Source organism: Triplophysa dalaica, chromosome 4, assembly GCF_015846415.1.
Source record: "Triplophysa dalaica isolate WHDGS20190420 chromosome 4, ASM1584641v1, whole genome shotgun sequence".
NCBI lineage: Eukaryota > Metazoa > Chordata > Actinopteri > Cypriniformes > Nemacheilidae > Triplophysa > Triplophysa dalaica.
This window is the reverse complement of record NC_079545.1, coordinates 19968870-19989202: the sequence shown is the minus strand read 5'-3', so window position 1 is coordinate 19989202 and position 20333 is coordinate 19968870. Positions and strand designations below refer to the sequence as shown.

Genomic DNA, 20333 nt, shown 5'->3' with positions numbered 1-20333 from the left:
GTACAGCAGCTGCTGGTGGAGTGTGATAGCTTTTAGCTCGTCATTTGTCAGCATCACATGGGCACGCTCAGAGACGCACGCACAGAGACACACACAGCCCTTGCGTAAAGTTGACGCATTGCTCAGACAGGTACAGGCATGCACACGACCACTGACTCTTCAGCAGTTCTCACACCTTCTGATTAAATGTCACGCATTAAAAAACCACTACACTCATAAAACACTTCATAAAACAAGTGTAAAGTATACATAATGACTACACAGATACGGTTTGATTCCTTCGAGTCATAAACGAAAGCTCAAATACCGTCTTATATTTATATGTTTCGATTTTCTCTATAGGTTTTTAATAACTGTGGACAGGAACTGAACAGCAGAGCTTTTCATAATCTGCTGAATCAAAGCTTAAGATCTGGTAGAACAGAGCTGATGTTGTTGGTAGATAACAAGGCAACCAGTGCTAAGTCATTTCTAATGCAAATTTAGCCAGCATATGCAAATCAAACATGCTTTTCAATCCAGCGCTGGCAAGAAAAAGAGACACTTACTGTTGCAAGAATACTACAAGCAAGAAAGTATCTTAATATACTGCCAATATTTAATGCAATACATAGACAAACATATAAGCTGGCACTTCAGACACAATACGGCCAGCTATTTGGTTTAGTTTGGCACTGCAAATGAACGCAGAGTGATAGAGTAAAACATATAAAATCTGAAATTAGAAAAAATGTAGGACAGGCTTTATTTTGCCCTTTCCTTCTTGATTGGTTTGTTGTAGGTTGGGCCTGGAGTGGATGGCTAAAAATGCCTGACTATTGGACAGTCAGTATAGTCCTACCTCTTTTATGTTGCTCATGTGGTGAAGAGTTGTTGTTAAAGAGTGGGAGAGGAGGTTAATGTTTTCCATTGAAGATTACAAGTGCAAATGAATAAAAAAAGAATGGTGTCCACGGATAACAAATTTATCATAAACACTGCAACACTGTGTTTAACACTAAGAATTTAGCTGTTTGATTTCATTGTGACTTTAAAGGAGCCATTCTTTTGCTGTTTTTGAGGCTTTGATTATGTTTTTGGGGTGTTTAAAAATTGATGTTCATCGCTGTCCCCCCTTTTCCCCGCCCCTTCTCCTCTTCAGGCTCAACGCTCACAAGAGTTGCCAGACACTTACAGGAGTGTAATGGAAAGCGTAAACTCTTACACTGTACGTTTATATGGTCATTTATAAGTTTGCAGTGGTTTTGTTTAGGGATCCACCGAATGTTTGGCAACCGAACATATTCGGCCGAAAATAGCAAAATTGACTCCCATAGTTGGGAAAATTACTTGATTATTTTTTGTTCTGTTGAACACAAAAGAAGATACTTTGAAGAATGTAGGTCAGCAAACAGTTCTGGGGCACTTTTGACTACCATTTTATTTTTTCCTACTATGGGAGTCAATGGGGGGGGAAATCTGTCTGGTTATAAGCATTCTTCCAAAATATCTCTCTCTGTGTTCATCAGAACAAAGTTATTTATACAGATTTGGAACAATCTGATCTTTTACTCAAAGGTGAGCAAATGATGGAAGAATTTTCAGTAGTGAAAATTTAAATGATTCTCATTTTTCAAACTAATATTCATATTCTACCTCCACCCTGTTTATTAAAGGGATGGTTCCCCCAAAATGAAAATTATGTTATCATTTACTGTGTTCGAGACCTGTCTTGTTCTGCCGAAAACAAAGAAAGATATTTGGAAGAATGTTAGTAACCAAACAGATGCCACCCCCCTTTACAGCCATAATAGGGAAAATAAATACTTTGGGAGTCAATGGGGGATGAGATCTGATCGTTACTGACATTCTTCCAAATATCTTCCGTTGTTTTTAGCACAACAAAGAAATGTTGACAGGTTTGGAAAAATCTGTGGGTGAGTTAATGATGACAGAATTTTTATTTTATGGTTAACTAGGACTACAATAAACTACCTTTATCAATTACATTTACAGGATTTTAGCAAATCTTATGTAATGAAAACGTTTTAGAGAACTTATGACTATGAGGTTGTATTTACCCTGCTACACAACAGAAGAGTGCTCAGACCATCTAAATGTATCACCACTTAGGCTCATACCAACAACAAGAGGCACCAATAATTACTTGTTCAGGTCAATTGATTCCACTTAGTCACTGAGACACATTTGTAAATCCAGACTGTGCTACACTACAAGCACAAATAATGAATTACTGAACCAAAACAAATCTAGCTGTTAACGGAAATCAAGTAAATGACTTTAGTGTTCAATAAGAATGGAAATCTGAAAACACTCTATTAGTCTCTGTAATCCTATGTGCTGACTGGCTGATACAGCAACCAGCTGTGCTAAAATAAACAATATTACTTGTACATGTATGAAAACACTTGTTTACACACATTCAGTACATGAACAAATAGTGATAGAAGGTAACTATTACACTTGGTTTATATACCAAGGACTGAATTGCCCAAGCGGAGTTGTGCCATATAATACATTTCAATAATACAATAAATTAATTACTAAAATGCATACACATATATATTTAGGGTTCGAGCCCGAAGGCTAGATACCTATTGTTTTTTTAGTTTTTATTAGGGTTCAATAGACCTATTGTATTTGTATGTTTTATTCTTCTTCTTCTTCTTCCCTAAAACTGATCAGACAGCCCAAACCGTAAGACAGACAGAGCTGAGACTCGGTCAGATGGTAGAAGTCCTAGTCGCTACTCAGATACACGGAGCCACCCATGTTGGACCCTAGGGGGCGCTACAGCGATGCCTAACGCGTTTGAGATCGTAACCCCTTAACTGTTTGTCACACAGCCAAATGTTTTATATTAATGTTATCACTGGCTTTAAACGTAAAAACTTATATCTCCGAATTCATTTCCGGCATGCAAATCTTTTCGCTAATTTGCATTTCATGCGAAAAATGAACTAGTCCCTGGATTGTTACCCGATTGGATCCAAACCAACGCTGATGAATTCTGCGGAGCGTGAATATAAATAGTTATTTAAGTTGAAATTTTCATCCCAGGTCGCTAGAGGGCGCAAAAATGTCTGAACCGGAAGTAACATATTTAACTCAAATGGCCATAACTCGTGAACCATTTGAGATATCTTCATGGGGCTTTCGCACGACGCTTACTAAAACTGGATTGTATGAGTCAAACAGGACTTGCATTATGAGGTACCTGTTGTTTCCTTTCTCTCTCTGTCTAATACTGAATATGAATGAATGAAGCATTTAAACAGAGCTTTATTGTGTATTGCTGTACACCCAAAGCGCTTTACAATCATACGAGGGGGTTCTCTCCTCACCCACCACCAGTGTGCAGCATCCACTTGAATGATGCGACGGCAGCCACAGTACAACAGCGCCAGTGGGCTCACCACACACCAGATATTGGTGGAGAGAGAGCCAATTCAGAGGGTGGGGAATATTAGAAGGCCATGATTGACCAGGGCCATTCGAGGGAATCTGGCCAGGACACACAGGCCTTCTCTGATTTAAAGTGAGATGAAGAGTTTGCATAGTATTGTGTCATGTATATTCATTTGGTCATTTTAATCAACCCTAGCCAACTCAGCAGCCACATTTCATCCTTTATGCGTTACGTTAAAAATGCCCTATAAATAAGTTGGAATGAACTTAATGTTGTGCTCTTGCTGTTATAGTGTCACCTTAAATTAGATTTTTTAAAACTAAAGTTTTACTAAATTACCACAAACAGTAATAAGACTATGCAGGATCAATGAAATTAATCCTTAGGTTAATTCAGATTGGTTGGTCTTCACGCCACTTTCAATGGTCCTAAAACGCCTCTGAAAGTCATTACAAGTGACAATATTAGACAAAAAGCTTAAAAAATATATTGTTTTTCAAGAGCTTCTTTAAGAAACTACTTCAGCATCTTGATTTTGGTACCTGCAACCTCTCAATCCCAGCAGCAGAGATGATGCCCCCCACTGTGCAGTGTTGGGTGTCCACAAATGACCTAAACCGTCAGCTCTATTTTCATGCTTAGTGACATTTTTAGGTATGCACAGGTGTAAATTATTCACTTCCATTCTCCTAGTGGTCCTTTGACATTTTGATATATATCCATCGTTAGCTGAGCATCCCTATAAAACCCCATTAGCTCTATAGAGATATTCAGTGGGGCAGCAGTGGGCTGACGCTGCATTCTGCTCTTTGTTTATAAAAGTGCAGCCTTGATGAGTAAGTAAGGAAGTCATTTAACATGCCTGGACCTCATCAGGCCGTATCATCAGGGATTTTACGCGCTGAATAAAATGAGTTCTGTTGGCTAATCAGCCTCTGGTCTTACTGTGCTGCTTTCTGCATTACATTACCATAATCACAAATCCTCAAAGGCAGGAACCTGTATTTCTTATTCCAGCATGTGCGACTTTATGAAGGCATAGTGATGAGATCAATGTTTACACGTACTTCCTACTTTCTCATTAAACACTATGATCAACATTCAATCAAAATTCATTCTTATTTGGGACGCTTAAGTATAACTCTTGTGTGATGCCCAGAGCCATCTTTAGTTGTCAACATATCTACCAATCCACTGAGAACAAGAGAGAGAGAGAGGGTTCCAGTTTGGGCCCAGAACTAAATACAGCTACATATATTATTATCATATCACTGCTGTCATTCTGAAAACTTTTTTTAACTATTTTATGATTTTTACTTTTGCAAATCAATATTATTAGTCACCCTTTGTGTTTGTCACTTGGTTCTTACAGATAAGGAGTATTAAAAAGTGCCACATGTAACACAGATATGCATCATTTTGAATGAATGTGCTTTTTTGGTACATTCTAAAATATTTGATAATGATTACTTTAACACATCTTTATTCCTTATTTTCTGGCCTCATCAGCGTATATCCAAATGATATAAAAGAGTTTTTCCTTTTTAAACTTTTCCAGTATCAGTAACCATGCTTTCTTTGTTATCTCTCCTAAAATCATACCCTTAGTTTCAGTTTAGATTGTATGTGAAGCTTGTCACGTCTAAGAAAAGTTGTGGGCGTTTCGCACTGCAATATTGGCTCAGAAGCAGCACCTGAAGTGTGACATAAAAAGGTTCATTCACCACTGAAAAGATATGTTTGAGTGTGTGGGGGTTTTCTTTGTTATATACATACTATTTAGCACAATTCTGAGTATCTTAAAAGGGGGTAGTTCATCAAAAATGGAAAACCCTTACAGAATTTCATCACTTACTCATTTCTTGTGCAGAACAGAACAGAAAAGAAGAAATTTTGAAGAATGTCGGTAACCAAATAACAATGCTCCAACAATTACATGGACATAATTTTTCAAAATATGTATTTTTTTTGTGTGTTCCACAGAAGTCATATACAGGTTGTGAACAAAGTGAGGGTGAATAGATGTGGACAGAATTTTTACTTTTGGGTGAACTATTGCTTTAACAGATAGTCAGGAACTACAACTATACTGTTTTAAGTCTCACATGCCTTTTTGAAATAGTTCATCCAAAATAATTTCAATTTTTCACCCTCTTGTTTTAGTCACCGTTTACTTTCATTGTATGAAAAGACTAACAATCAAGGTGAATGATGAAGACTGAGGCTGTCAGTGTCTAACGTTCTGCCTTTTGTGGGCCAGGAAACAATATAAAAATCAGATGGTTGGATGGTTAGCATGTGCAGTCAGTCCCTGCTGGTTGACTACGGTACTACACCGTTCACTGTTGACAGCTTTTTATATATTCTGTTGGGAATCACCGCTGACAATACCTTAGCCTTGTAATGACCTTGTGCCCCCTGTAAGGCTCCCGTCCCCCAGTTTGGGAACCACTGTTCTAAACAATACTGTAGCTAATAGACATTTAATTCAAATCAAAACTAACATCAAGCCAAAATATCAACACAGTAATAAAAAAGGGACTGTAACTTTAATAGAGTGATCCTTCTACTGGATGTCATAAAAGTTCCTCTTTGTTACCTACTGTAAAACCGCACCTAGCTGCATTTTAGGGTACATTGGTGTGCTCCCTTCTGAAAAACCTGGGAACACTAAGCACGCACCTGCCCTTTCGCTGGTCTATGAGGTGTTTTTCCACTGCCAGGTCTATCTATACCTCATTACATCATCGTGCGTGGCTACAAGAAAATTTCCGACGCAGTCAGCATACACAGCCACCCACAAATAAACACAGATCACACGATTTCTCGCAAAACATATGGCGAGCACAATCGGGCTACAGAGAGGGAGGGCTGGAGTACTGATCAAAACAATATCTAAAAAAACACACAAGAGACTCTCACATCCACTCTGCTTTTATATTTCATTAACATATCCTGTTTGCACCGGAGGCCCGGAGAGGCAAAAAGTTTTAAGTTTCACTTTCACTTAAAAATAAACTCTCCTCTTCCACCCACCCAGAAATTCAGGCAACCTGCCAGAATGATACAAAGCACGTAATCCAAAACAGGTGGGAGGGGGGAACTTGACTTATTCCAGATGTGGAAATCTCCTCTGGCGAACAGGGAAAGAAGAGCTAATGCTAATTCGAGCTACATTAGCCTGACGTGCATGTTGGGAGGACTTACTTAGCGTACAGCTGCCCGTCGAAGTCACGCTGGAACAGGGGCAGGGGATACAGGCGTCCGTCACAGGACTCCCGGGCTTTCGGTAGAAATTATACCTGCAGTACTCACAGCCGGATCCTTCGGTGTTGCCCTGGCAGTTGACGCAGAGGCCTGAGAGAGAGAACAGGGGGAGGGAAAGAGGGTTGAGTAAACAGACCTAGAGCTTTGACTGACTGGACTGTGGTCCAGTGAAGTGGATGAAAGCAAATACTAATTGAGCTAGACAAAGCAAAACTAAAGGTTAGGAGACCGGAGGGAAGAGAAAGAGATCGAACACACATGTTTCTTAGAAGTGCACATAACCTCAAGACATGAAAACAAGGAAGGAACTTGGGTAGAGGTCAAACCCTGCAAGAGCATGTGCAAATCTACCGACAAAATACAAACGCGGTGTTACAAACAAATAAAAAGGCAAACGCAGGGCTGGGCAAAAATACATCAAAATGTATTTTAAAATGAATAACAAATATCTTACTTTTAAGTGTATCAAAATAAACTACAAAATACAGCGGCCAGACCATGTATCAAAACAAACTACCGTATTTTTGTATTTAAAAAATTCTACAAAATACTTTTACAAGGAATCATGAAATTTCTTCACAAACTTACACAAAATTACTTGCAATTGTATCCTAATTAACTTGGTGTTTGGTAACAAATGGCCTTCAATGCATCAGCAACACTGAAAAAAACTGATGGCGCTTGTATTCATAGCAAATAGTTTCTCATTAACTAACCATTTTATTGTTAATCATAAATAATAATAAACATATTATAAAATATATTATGTGACAGGAAGTCGTTCATGCAATGGAATGCAAAATCATGCTCCTATCAAACAGCTACTTGAATTAAGGTACAATATTCAACAAGCATATTTATTGAGCAAATATTTATGTATCAATCCTTGGGAGCTGAAAACAAACATTGTAGCAAAAATTATACATATATTTTTTAAATGTAGCCAGAAATATAATCATGAAGTATCAACAGAACTAATTCAAACCATTATCTTATTCAAACTATACAGTAGAGAAAACAACAGGTATTCCAAAACAAAGGTCGAACTGAAACAGTTAAACTTATGTGTGAATTTGGGGGCTCGTATGTATCTGTGTCTTGGAGCAGCTCACAGTAAACACTGCCGCTCCACGCAAGTTTACACCATTACACTAATATAGTGGCATAAGAATGTTATGTTGTACAACACTGAAATGTGTTATAATTATATATTAATTAATTACTAACTGAAAGTAGCAATCTAAATGAGGCTGCTGGTCATTATAATAGTATTTAGCCTAGGCTACTAACACGAATACCAAAACTGAACCAAAACTCTGCAATTTAGATTAAAGCAATTTATGCAATAGATAGATAGATATCTTGTAGCCTGCACGTTTCTTACATTGACCACCTTCTTCCATTTTCTGTTCGGCTCTTAACAACAAGTCCGATTAAACTACCTGGCTGGCACCAATCAGAGGCCACATTTTTATGATGTCATCTCGTAGACTTCTACAAAGTACTTTGCAGTAATTTTAATTTACAAAAATACAAACACTGAAGTATTTTGATATAAAAAAATTAGAAGCCATTTTCATCAACCCAATAAAATAGAAATTACAAAATAACATGTATCATAAATAATGCCCAGCCCTGCGACACACGCACACACAGAGTAATATTTACATGCCAGGCACCCTAAACCTCATAAACAAATGGGTTAACATTATTAAACTACAAGCTATGTCTAATTTATGAGCTTTGTAAGTACATCAATACCCTGTATAAACAGACTGAATAGCATTTCTACGTTATGTTACGAGCATAACCTGACAGCCTACTGCAGCCCCTAATAGGGAAAAAGTGACCGGCTGAAAAACTGATTTGTACCGGCTGAGAGAGACATATGGGCTCTGTCAGGATTTCATTCTCCAGGCTGATGAAATAAAGCAGATACACTGCACAATAATGACAGAGGTGGATGAAAGAGCAGAGAGAGAATGACGGTGAGGAACAAGTTGTTGTTTTAGAGCTGGAACAGGATCTGGTGGTGCTTTCACATGACGACAGTTCACATGCTGATCAACACCTTTGATATTGATGTCTAAAGACATGCTGTGGTACTGTAGCTCATAATTCTTTTTATGTTACAGGATCCAGTTCTGCTATTCTTCGTATGTAAATAGTATAAGTCACTTTAACAAATGGATGAATGTATTGGACAATACAATGGCATTTATTTTCAATTACACCTTACAATCAAACAAATGAAAGTACACAAAACAATAAGGAAATGAAACAAAATAGGGTCAATTTAAAGGTACTAGGTCTTATGGTTTGTACCAAAGTTAAAGTTTGGTTAATATACTGTCGCCTTAACACAGCAAAGCCGCACAAAGACCAATCTGAAGCAGCATTAAAAAGTACAAAAAGTTCTTAGAAGAGTTAAACAATTTTTTTATAAAAGTGTTTTACTTAAAAAAGTAATTAATAACATTAACATTAACAATAAACATCATTGGTGTCCCTATTTGTTTCCATAATGTTAATACTAGTCTGTGATACTAAAGGATGCTTGCATGAACTTGAGTGGAACTGACATGCATTAACTAATAATTACTTTGACAGTTAATTGCAAAAAGTATATGACAATAAAAAATGTACCTTAAAATTTGTCTAACATTAGATTTAATGATATTTAAGGTTAATGATACTAAGCAAGCTATTCATAACTAGTGATGAGAGTATATTTCACAGGTAGGAAGAAAATCAGTTATCTAGGATTGTGTCAATTTTAACACACTGTTTGTGTTATGCTAAAGGTAACAAAATATTTGTCCCAGAAATAACAATTGCTAGAAGGGTTCAAAGCGACAGCATAGAAAACGTTACTGTGCATGCGTGCGTTCGTGGACTGCTCTTAACTTCTGGTACACATTCGCAAACTATAGAGTGCCTGTACATTATTTCTGATAACAAACAAAAAAAACCGAGAAGAACTTTTACATTGCTAAACTTGTCTCTCCAATATTGTGAATTTAGACTGCAATACCAAGCTTAACAGCTAGATGTCAATGTAAGATGCAGTTTCTTTAAATGCGTCAAAACTACAGGACTCATTCAACAAATTGTCTATTTAATGCAATTATTATACAATAAAATAATAATATTAATTAATATTCACATAAATTAAATAAAATATGAATAGTTGTATTATTAGATTTTAGCTAAACACAGAACGGAGCAGTCCCGGCACGCGCATCCGATGAAACGTTCAATAGGGAATTCTGCATGACTGCAAAACAAACAACAACAGAAAGCCTCTCATCCCTTCATACTATATGGATTCAATGTGATATTATGTTACATATCAGCGGATTTAATACCCGCCATGTTACAATTGTAGGACTCTGATTTGTCACCCGATTAAAAAAGTACCACCACACCTCTCATCGCTATGTTACTTATCTACATGGTGTAAAAAGGTCAATTTCTCTAATCTCAGTTGACAGAAACTATTAATCAGATCTGTTGTGTGTAAAATCTAAAAAATCCAATGCAGAAAGAATTCACTTTTGACTCCAATTGGCTACTACTGATACAGTCTGTTTGTCTCGGTCCATCTATCAATATAGGGCCAGAGCATAAAAATGGTCAGAGATGAAAGCAGCAACATATTCCTCTTGCATAAGGCAAAAAGTGCACTAGAGCGATCTAACACAGTGCCAAAAACATAGATCAAAGATTCTGTGTGTGTGTAGATGGACTGCTGTCAGTACCGGTTGAATGTGGTTTGTGTGTTTTACCACTGGGTCTTCAGGGCCAGAGAGCAAAGCAAGAGGAGGATCATTAGTGTTAAACACATTAATCTTAAACACTACTCTGAGTTTAAGATTAATGTGTCACAGTTAAAGCCAAACCCAAACACTTCCTCTGGTCCAGATTCTCCCCATAAGAAAGAAAAATCAAAGACTGGATGTTTCTGCAAGACAGCAATGAGATTAAATGCTAATGCCAAACCTTTGCTCAAATCTTCCGCGTCTCTAATATTTCTCCTGTGAAAAATCTTGGAGTAAAATATATATTTTTGAGTGGCAGTGCAACCAGCCAATAGCAGTGCATGAAGCACTTATGAACTAGGAAGAGCTGCATCATTAAGTATGAATGTCGGTGTGTGTACGAGTTTAATTTATGATAATTAAAATCAATGTGAGTAAACCAAACCCACACATATTCTTACACAGTCAATAAATTAGTGAAAGAGCAAAGAGAGGCTTATTGTGTAGCTGAAATACTGTAAGCCTGCTTGTATTATGCAGTAGGTGGTCATCCAGTGTTTGTTGATCTTTCTTCTTTCAGATGAGATCATAAAGAGGACACCATAACAGGATTTAATAAGGACAAAGGGACACAATTCAATGACTCACAGCAAGAATCAAAGCAGGGTAGGTCAGGATCATGACTTGTAGACATATATTTCTTACTTTGTCACTTAAATTGCTTGAGAACACGTGTTTGCTCACAAACACATGCATGCATGTACAGTACGTAATCACACCGAAAGAACTAGTTGTATAAAAAGAAACTAATGTTGTTCTTACTGCCAAGTCTAATTTAACGGGACAGTTAACCCAAAAATACAAATTCTGTTATCATTTACTCAACCTCGAGTGGTTCCAAATCTGTAGACATTTCTTTGTTCTGATGAACACAGAGAAAGATAGTTGGACGAATTCTTACAACCAAACCGTTATTGGCCACCATTTACTAACATAGTAGGAAAAATTACTATAGTGGTCAAAAGTGCCCCAAAACCGTTTGCTTTCCTACATTCTTCCGTTCCATTCCATTTGTTCAACAGAATAAAGAAATTTATAAATACTATTCTCCTACAATGGAAATGAACGTTGGCCAAGAACGGTTTTGAAATATCTTTCATCAGAACAAAGTACAGATTTGGAACAACTTGGTGGTGAGTAAATGAAGACAGAATTTTAACTTTTGGGTGAACTGTTCCTTTAAAGGTGCAGTCATTCTTTTTATACCCCTAGAGAAATGAATAATACATAAATGGAAACCTGTTTAAAATTATGCATTCGTAACCAAATAATGTGATACTGAGCTTAATAATGATGTCATCTTTTGAGGGCCAACATGTTGACATCATATGTCTAGCTGAATAGTATTGTTTTTCACTTGATACATTGTAAAACATCTTAAAATGCATTTCTCTTAAAGTTCATTAAAAAAATCATTAAAAAAGTTTGTAAGACATGATCAATTTTATGGCACAAAACACAAGACAAAATCACAATACACAAACTATACAAACAAAAAATTCAATATGAGTGCTCTAACACAGACTCAAAGGTCAAAGAGAGAAGGTTAGTTTATAGATTGAATTCCAATCTATCAATGGGGAGGAGCCAATGTAAACAACTGGGGCAGCTTTCCTGTAGCTCAGTGGTAAGAGCATTGCGTTAAAAACGCAAGGTTGTGGGTTCGATCCCAGGGGATTGCAAATACCTATGTAAAATGTATAGGATAAAGCAATGTAAGTCGCTTTGGATAATAGCGTCTGCCAAATGCCTAAATGTAAATGTAATGTAAATGCAGTGAGCATGCAGAAAGGGAACAACCACCTTTAACTGGTTTCAGAGGTGAGGTAGCTCCCCCAGCGGTATAATACTGCGTTATCGCAGAAGATACTTCAATACTTCAATAGAATGAATAGCATGATTGACCAAACCAATGTCAATTGCTTTGGGCAAAGTGCCCAGCGTTTACGGATAAGTCATTAGAGACTTTAAGAGGAGCAGACGGCATGCTATGACATGCTTTAGACTGAAAAAAGTATTGGGTTGAAAAGGCTAAAAATTATGTAGAGCCAAAGGGTGAAGATTGATTGTTTTGGGTAGAGGCTCTATAACAGTGCATTTAAAAAGAGATAAAAGAATATGCCCAGAGCATTTAGAAAAGAATAACTTTAGGAACATAAGTTTTCATAAAATATGTCAAATGTCATAGTCGTCAACTTAAGTGTTAAGCCTGACAGTTTATAGAAGATATATAATTACCAAATGATAAAAGAGATGATAATAGAAGATATGGAATTGAAATGAAATAAAAAAAATAATTCCGCTATGGATAAGTGATCTTGTCTGAATGCAGAGATAGGTTTATCTCAGATCCAAAAAGCATCAATGAAGATGACGCATTCAAGCAAAGGACCTTCTATAGGAAATAGATTTAAGACCAATAGAGCTACAGAAGATCTGCAACCAGAGATCTCTCGATGCTCTTAAACAGCTCAAGTTGTGCTTGACTAATAGCAACAAATGTTAAAGTCACTCGAAAGAGCCATTTGCCTTCAGAATATCTTTTAAACAGACTGTTAGAAAAGAGAAAGAAATAGAACAACAGATACAGACCCCTGAGTGAGATAATAGTCTTTTAGGGATATCTTATATCTTAGGGTGTCTTTTTTAACGTCAATGATTCCCCATTGTGCTGAAACAGAAGGAAGCAATTTGAAAGCTCTGATGTTTTAGATATCTGTAGATGCATCGAGTTGTTAGACATAAGATCAAAGACACATCAATACATTTACATTTAGTCATTTAGCAGACGCTTTTCTCCAAAGCGTAGAGAGTTCAGGGAGAAATAAGCGATATTGCATATGGGAGCAATAATACAATAGGTGCTAATACAAAGTTACCTAGTTTCGACAAAAGCTAGACCAATGCCTGTTGAGAGAAAAAGAGATTACACCAAAAGTCAAAGAGCCACATAAAATCTTTGTATTCCAACCACGGGGCAAATTTATACCAAGCACTCGCCTTGCCCAGCATTCATTGCGAGTAAAACTTGGCAGTCGAGTACATAAAAGGGAGTTACTCTGTGTTTGCTTTATAAGGAACTGCAACATGATATTATATCAAATCATTGAAATAATGACTTTGAACCTAACAAATGTAAAGTTATGTAGGGGTGATCAATCCTGCTCCTGGAGATCTACCATCCTACAGATTTCAGCTCCAACCTAATCAAACACACCTGAAACAGCTAATCAAGATCTTCTGGATAGCTTGAAAAATAAAAGTCAGGTGTATTTCATTAGGGTTTAATTTAAACTCTGCAGGACGGTAGATCTCCAGGAGCAGGTTGGCCACCCAAAACATGGCATCTGATAGAGAAAACATCTGTTCCAGCCTTTTACACATCAGCAGAAATCTCTCCAAACCTCCATATGGTAGTACATATGTGGAATACTCTTCGCATTAAGCCACAAAATCGAAAATGTAAGACAAAAAAATCCCAAGTGGTCTTTTCATGTTCGTGATGATTTTTTTCTCATTTCTACATTGAGTGGATTATGATAAACATCTAAATCTGCTAAATGAACAATTCAATCAAACTGATTTGCAGGAATTTATTGCCAATGTATGCGTGTCGTCAAACGTTCAAAAATTTGAATTGCTCCTAAAAAAGTCGACAAATCTGGCTTTTTGTGTACATGTACGCATGTACGCATGTATGTATGTATTACGGTAATCACTTGCGTTTCATCAACCAATTGTAAAAGTTTGTGGAGAGCGGCAGAGGGCAGATATGAACAGAGTTACGGAGAGTGACAGATCAGAGAGTTTTTGAGAAAGTAAAGTAATTAAATATGATCTACGGTATATTCTTCATATCTGAAGTGCTTGATTCTCTCGTAATTATATTTTATATCTTGTGTTCTATTTACAAACTCACAACAGACAGTAATGATGAGAACCTTATTTTATTGAAAAAACCTTGCACATAATGAAAGGACATTGTGTTAGAATTTGACAGTCAAAAAAACTAAATGTGTGAAAACAACATTCAGGCTCTAAAGTGCTAAAAGTTGGTCTGGTATGAGATGAGTACAGCTCTGCTGTGTTGAACAGCAGGAAGGTGCTTATGTGCGGCTCTGAGTGATGACTTTGCTTCTGGCCTTCAGCATTGACACCAGCCTTTGGGGATTGCACTGGATAAATCCGACCAAAATCACTTTCAGTCTGATTTGATATCTGACATTACATAAGAGATAGCTGCTTTGACCGATCCATCCAATTCATAAAATAAAACAACTCGCTAATCAACCGCTAAGCATATTCTCTAAAGTATCAAACAATATTACTTTACGTCATCATTACATCATTAGCAGTAACTTTTAGTGAAGCAATGTGGAGATTTTAGAGGCATCTAGTGGTTAAGTTGCGAATTGCAACCAACGGCTCACTCCACTCCTCCCCCTTCCCTATCAAACACACACACTATAGTGGCTCTCACAAGACAAAGATGTCACGTATTTGGTTCTTTGCTGAAAGAGCTTTCAAATTTACAAAACGTGTTCTGTAGAGCAGTTTGTCCTTTAAGGGCTACTGTAGAAACATTTCATGCATGGGGACCAGCTTAAGACATAATATATACCTAGACACGGGTTTGTCCGCTTTTCTCCGCTGCTGCGATACAGTGCACTAAAAGCAAACTGAACCCAATGTAAACGTGCGGAAAGCTGTGTTTTTTCGGCATCAAAATCACAATCACGTTTACATTTCATAAAGGAGCTATGCATTAAAACCTCAATTTTAACCCGTGCTTTTGTTATATCAGAGGGAATCGTATTCAAGCAAACATCATAAGTGTCAGAACTGAAAATGCTCTTGTTAATGAAGTTAAAATTGTTATTGACACCAGGCCAAGTAAACGGCAGGTCCTGGAATGCACCAATCTATGAAATATAAACACCGCCTCCACAGAAGAATATCAACGACTTCATATCTAGCCCTGCCCGCTGGTTCGCGCATGACAGAACTGACGTAACACAAATTGCGCAAAACCATATAGAGCGAGCAAGCAATAAACATGCCGTTGCAGGTCGCAAAATATTGTGGAGTCAGTGCCTGGTTGTGGAAGAACACAGTCGCTGCATAACCTTCCTTTGAATTCCGACATTAGTAATGCGTGGTTCAAGTTTAATTTTTAAGAGGTTCCACCTCAAGTGGGTAAAACATTACTGCGGATTCCTTTGTGAACAAGGCAGAGGTCGACGATGGATTTTCGGAGAGACTAAAATTAGAAAGCAGTGCTGTGCCGTCATTATTGGATCTGATAGGAATGGCGCAGCAATCTTATGTGAGTTAAACATTTTTGTACTATGCCTCACTACGGCCTTGTTAGAGATCGCTTGATATGCACTTAGCCCTATTCGCACGGGATTAGTGTTACTTGGGGACCTCTAGTCATTTGTAATACTTGAAGAGGTTGTCTGTGATCTTAATCCCGTGCGAATCAGCCATGTCTGTAATTTGAAGAGTAAATATTCCCCCACAAATGACCTACCATATTTTGACGAACACAGGGGTCTTGTGATAATATAAGTCCCGTGCGAATCGGCATCTCTGTGATATGGCGAGCTCATAAATATTTATTTCAAGGTTTTATCCACCGTTTGCAAATAATGGAGGCTGTTTTGAATTGTTTTGGTATTATTTCGCCAGCTGGGTCATATCCATAAATTACCTGCCATTTGTTTATTAATCATGGAATGAGATTTCCCTGTTCGCGATTGCGGCTCTCAAATCCTGACAGGTACGATATCATTAAACACCATACAACTATAGGCTATACAAACTATACGCAAAGCGTTGCCGTCACATCCGGAATATAAATCAGTAAATTTGAGTAAAATCACAGGCTTCATTTATCAAGTGTAAATGTGCCACATGACACACAGATGTAGAGAGGTAATTTATAAATGACACGAGGTCCCCAGATAATACTAATCCTGTGTGAATAGGGCGAATGTGTAACCTAACATTACATCTCTATCCAAATTGACAGAAGGCTCCAACTAAGTTTACTACACAGACTTTTATCCAATCATAGCAGACTTACTTCCAAGTCTTCGTGTCGGAACGCCCATTCAAACCGATCATTTGTCGAGCCGGCCTCAAAACCAGGGTAGAAAATAGCCTATTACTTATTGATTTTGATGTTTTCTAATGTAATTCACACGCACGTCATAAGTAGGCCTCATAAAACAGTATAAAACAATAAACAAGCTTTGTTCATTACACCTTTAACGGTTTACGATATACGTAGAGTACAACTTTATCATTTCTCTAGTTGCTTCATATCTCGATTGTTATAGCATACTTTAATATTAATGGTTGTCAAAAGGAAATGTGAAATATTTTTTTTGTGCTTGTTGTTTGTGAGAATCCACTAGATGGCACCATGTTCAGTGATATGTTATGGACAAGCCAAGCAACAGAATAAATAACCACTTTGCAGTTGTCGAGAATAAAACGCAGACATATAGAGACTGTTTCTGAGATTTATTTGAATCATCGAACAAAACAACCAAGGTAATAGTTTAATTTACATATTATATAATTACTAATGTTTTACACTGTGGAAATTGCTTTTTTTTCCGTAGTAATGTTTGACATTTTCAAAGATAAAAGATGTTCTTAAATTATTAAAACCGTGACTGCAGTAAAACATGATGTATGTGATATAGTAAAACAAATAACACTGCCGTGCATTATAAGTATGAAATAGCAATATAGTTATATAGTAAAGACAAATTGTTTAGATTTTTTCCATTATTTTCAAGTGAACGAGCCGTGTTCTGATCATGTGCATTTAATCTAACTTTAATTAATTCATATTACCGATGTGCACACAATTATCGAGCCTAGATGATTGCTTGACAAGCCTGAGTTTTTAACAGCTCCGTATGACAATAAATACATTTTAAAGTCTAACCATCTTTAACTGGGACTGAAAGTTTCTTTTACATTCCACGTAAATAGAAAAGTATTGAAATTATATGAGAAATTAAACTTTATTGTGTTTTTATCCAGAAAACTGCAGCTCCATCATTCACTCGTATGTCTTTGTGTCGGCTTTTGCCCTCACCAATATGACGGCGGCGTTGATGTACGATCCAGTGGACAATGAGGCATTAACCAACAAGATGAAGGAACATGTTTTTGTCGTTGCCTGATCTGCACACTTCTCATATTGATTTGGACACTAAAACACCACAAACAGAGCTTGCAAATAAACCACACTATCAGCAATTCCTCCCCTATCTCAGTGTGTTCCAAGGGAGACTGTCACGGTAATAAATGAACTTGGATAAAAGTGTTACCTAAATGACTAATTAGTTATCCAGCGTACTGCAGAGCAAGATTCATGAGATCAAATACTGCCTTCCAAAGAATTGAATGGATGAACAAGAGGAAGTGAGGTAATAGTGTATTGGGATCAGGGTAGCTCACCTGTAAGTGGGTTGCAGGAGTTGCTGTGATTACTACATTGGCATGGTTGGCACCCCGTGCTGTTGAACTGCGTGAACCCTGGACCGCAGTTGTCGCACTTGTCCCCATGCACCCCTGCCTTGCACGTGCACACGCCTGAACTGTGAGAAAACACAAAGAAGCAGGTATGGAATTAAGACGAGCTGAACAGAGACACTGACAGAATGACTTAATTGTTCTTGCAGCATTTGAAGTAGCCTTCAAAAGCCATACTGTACTTTAAGAGGTTAAAAGCTCTGTCCAGATCAAACAACATGTATCCTCTTACCCGCCAGAACCTCTTAGTAGACCCACTCTGTGAAAGCTTAAGTAACGTCTATTTGAGATAATGCTGTACACAAGTAGTGTAAAAATAGACTGATCGATGTATAGTGATCATGTCTATGAACATGAAGACCTACAGTAATTCATTGATTTCAACCATGGTTTCCTTCCGGTGGTGAGTATCATTAGCGGTTTGGTACTTATATTAATGGAGGAAAGCTTTTATACAGAATTACACTGAAAATTTTTAGCCTACATTTGCTAAAACATATGTCAAAAATCATGTTTTTCATTGTACATTCCAAAATACAGTTAACTAACACAACAAAACAGTAACAACATGAAATCATAGTACAAACATGATTTTTTTAACATTTAAAAAAAAGGAAGTGTGACAAGGAGAGTGGGACGAGGGACATAAGAGAACAGCACGAGGTCTCGCATCTCTCACAGAGGAGCTACGGAAGCATAAAAGGAGGAGTGACAGCATTGAAGGCCGAGAGACCGGTGCAACGCGCAGCTGACGCTCATTATCACACGCATCACCGGCATCGCAAAGTTCACTCATGGCCCTCGTCCCGCTCTCCTTGTCACAGGAAGTAATCTGTTTTTGCAAATCAACTATTCATTTACGGTATATTGAAGCGTCCCTGGGTCAGAAAAAGCAGATAATTTCCAGAATATCAAAGGGTAATAAATAGTTCCTATAATGTAAAATATAAAAACACCTTAGAGCAGGGGTCTTCAACATTTTTCGGGGCAAGGAACCCTTAGATGAGAGATGCATGGAGCAGAGACCCCCTTATACTACAGTAAATGTGTAAACAGAGCTATTCAAATAGAAACAACCCTATTGTCACAGCAATATTATGTTAAGACATTACATTAGCACTATTATGTTATTGTTGCACATAGGCTAAATACTTTACTGTGTATTATTTTTGTTTTTAATATAGATTGCTTGATTATTTTAAGGGATTTGCAGCATCAAACATTTTTATTTGACTGTAAGATGGACAATTAAACATTTATTTGAACTTAGTTTCATAAAGGCTTCAATGAGATGACTGATCCTGGTTAATGGCACAAAGACTATTCTAGTTGAGGTAGGGGTTGTCTCTGGATGCGAAAGAAATTAGTGCAGATTAATGCATGTGTTGTAAAATCAGGCCGTTTTATTAAGTGTAATTATTATTTTTCTTCCGCTTCTCTGTGTGTTGCAGAACACATCGCTATTTTATAATTCTGAGCTCTGTTGTCTTCCTCGTTGATCAGCATTATTGCGGGTGATACATGAAAATGAGCACAAGTTTTTTTCTACAGAGCATCATATCAGACTAAAAAGAGCAACATGATGCAACGAGTCCACGTTATTTTCGGGACAACTTGTTTGACGTGCACCATCAGTACTGCACAGTGCGCGTTTCATTGATTTTAAACACGAATGATAGTTCTGTCAGAGTTTACAATGCAGAAGCGGTCTAGTGTCATTTGGCTGTCAAATTAGTGCTTTACAAAAGAATTTGAACAGAAGTTCCAAAACATATGAGAATGCACTTCATTTACACGGAACTCCTTTCATGCGTACTTTTATCGAAAGGGAGACCGAGAAGGCACTGATTCTAACCCTACCGGTTTTTATGATGCAGATGTAAAGTTTCTTTCATTTGCTTGCTTCCACTGCCTGAATGGATGTTTTTGTCTGCACGCACGCAGGTTAAAATTGCAATGCGCAGGAGCTTTAATGAGTCTTTGCGGCCGAGCATGTGCTCAGCTTAAAGAGAACATTGGTTGTAATATTTCTGTACCCATCCTTTAGATTTTTTACAAAAAGTTGCCTGTGAGTAAACAGTAATTAGCGGACTCCTTACAGTTCCACTGCGGACCCCCGGTTGAAGACCCCTGCCTTAGAGTATATTTGTGACTGGGACAGTGTAACAAGCTATACAGTGTGACAATACAGTTCTCAACTGGAAAAAGTGAAAACATTTGCCATTGCCCTAGAAGTGAGACCACATAATTAATATCGCATGCCCTGATTAGTGTGACAT

The 20333-nt window shown here is 37.4% G+C and overlaps 1 protein-coding gene across 1 annotated transcript in view; it reads right to left on the bottom strand.

Annotated features, from left to right (window-relative positions):
- The window catches only part of si:dkey-220k22.1 (multiple epidermal growth factor-like domains protein 9), a 68251-nt gene that overhangs the window by 7051 nt on the left and 40867 nt on the right, over positions 1-20333 (bottom strand). Inside the window, exons 3-4 of the mRNA XM_056745544.1 lie at positions 17980-18119; positions 6617-6766 (exon numbers count right to left, since the gene is read on the bottom strand). Coding sequence (XP_056601522.1) covers positions 6617-6766; positions 17980-18119 — 290 coding nt within the window. The remainder of the gene's footprint in view (positions 1-6616; positions 6767-17979; positions 18120-20333) is intronic.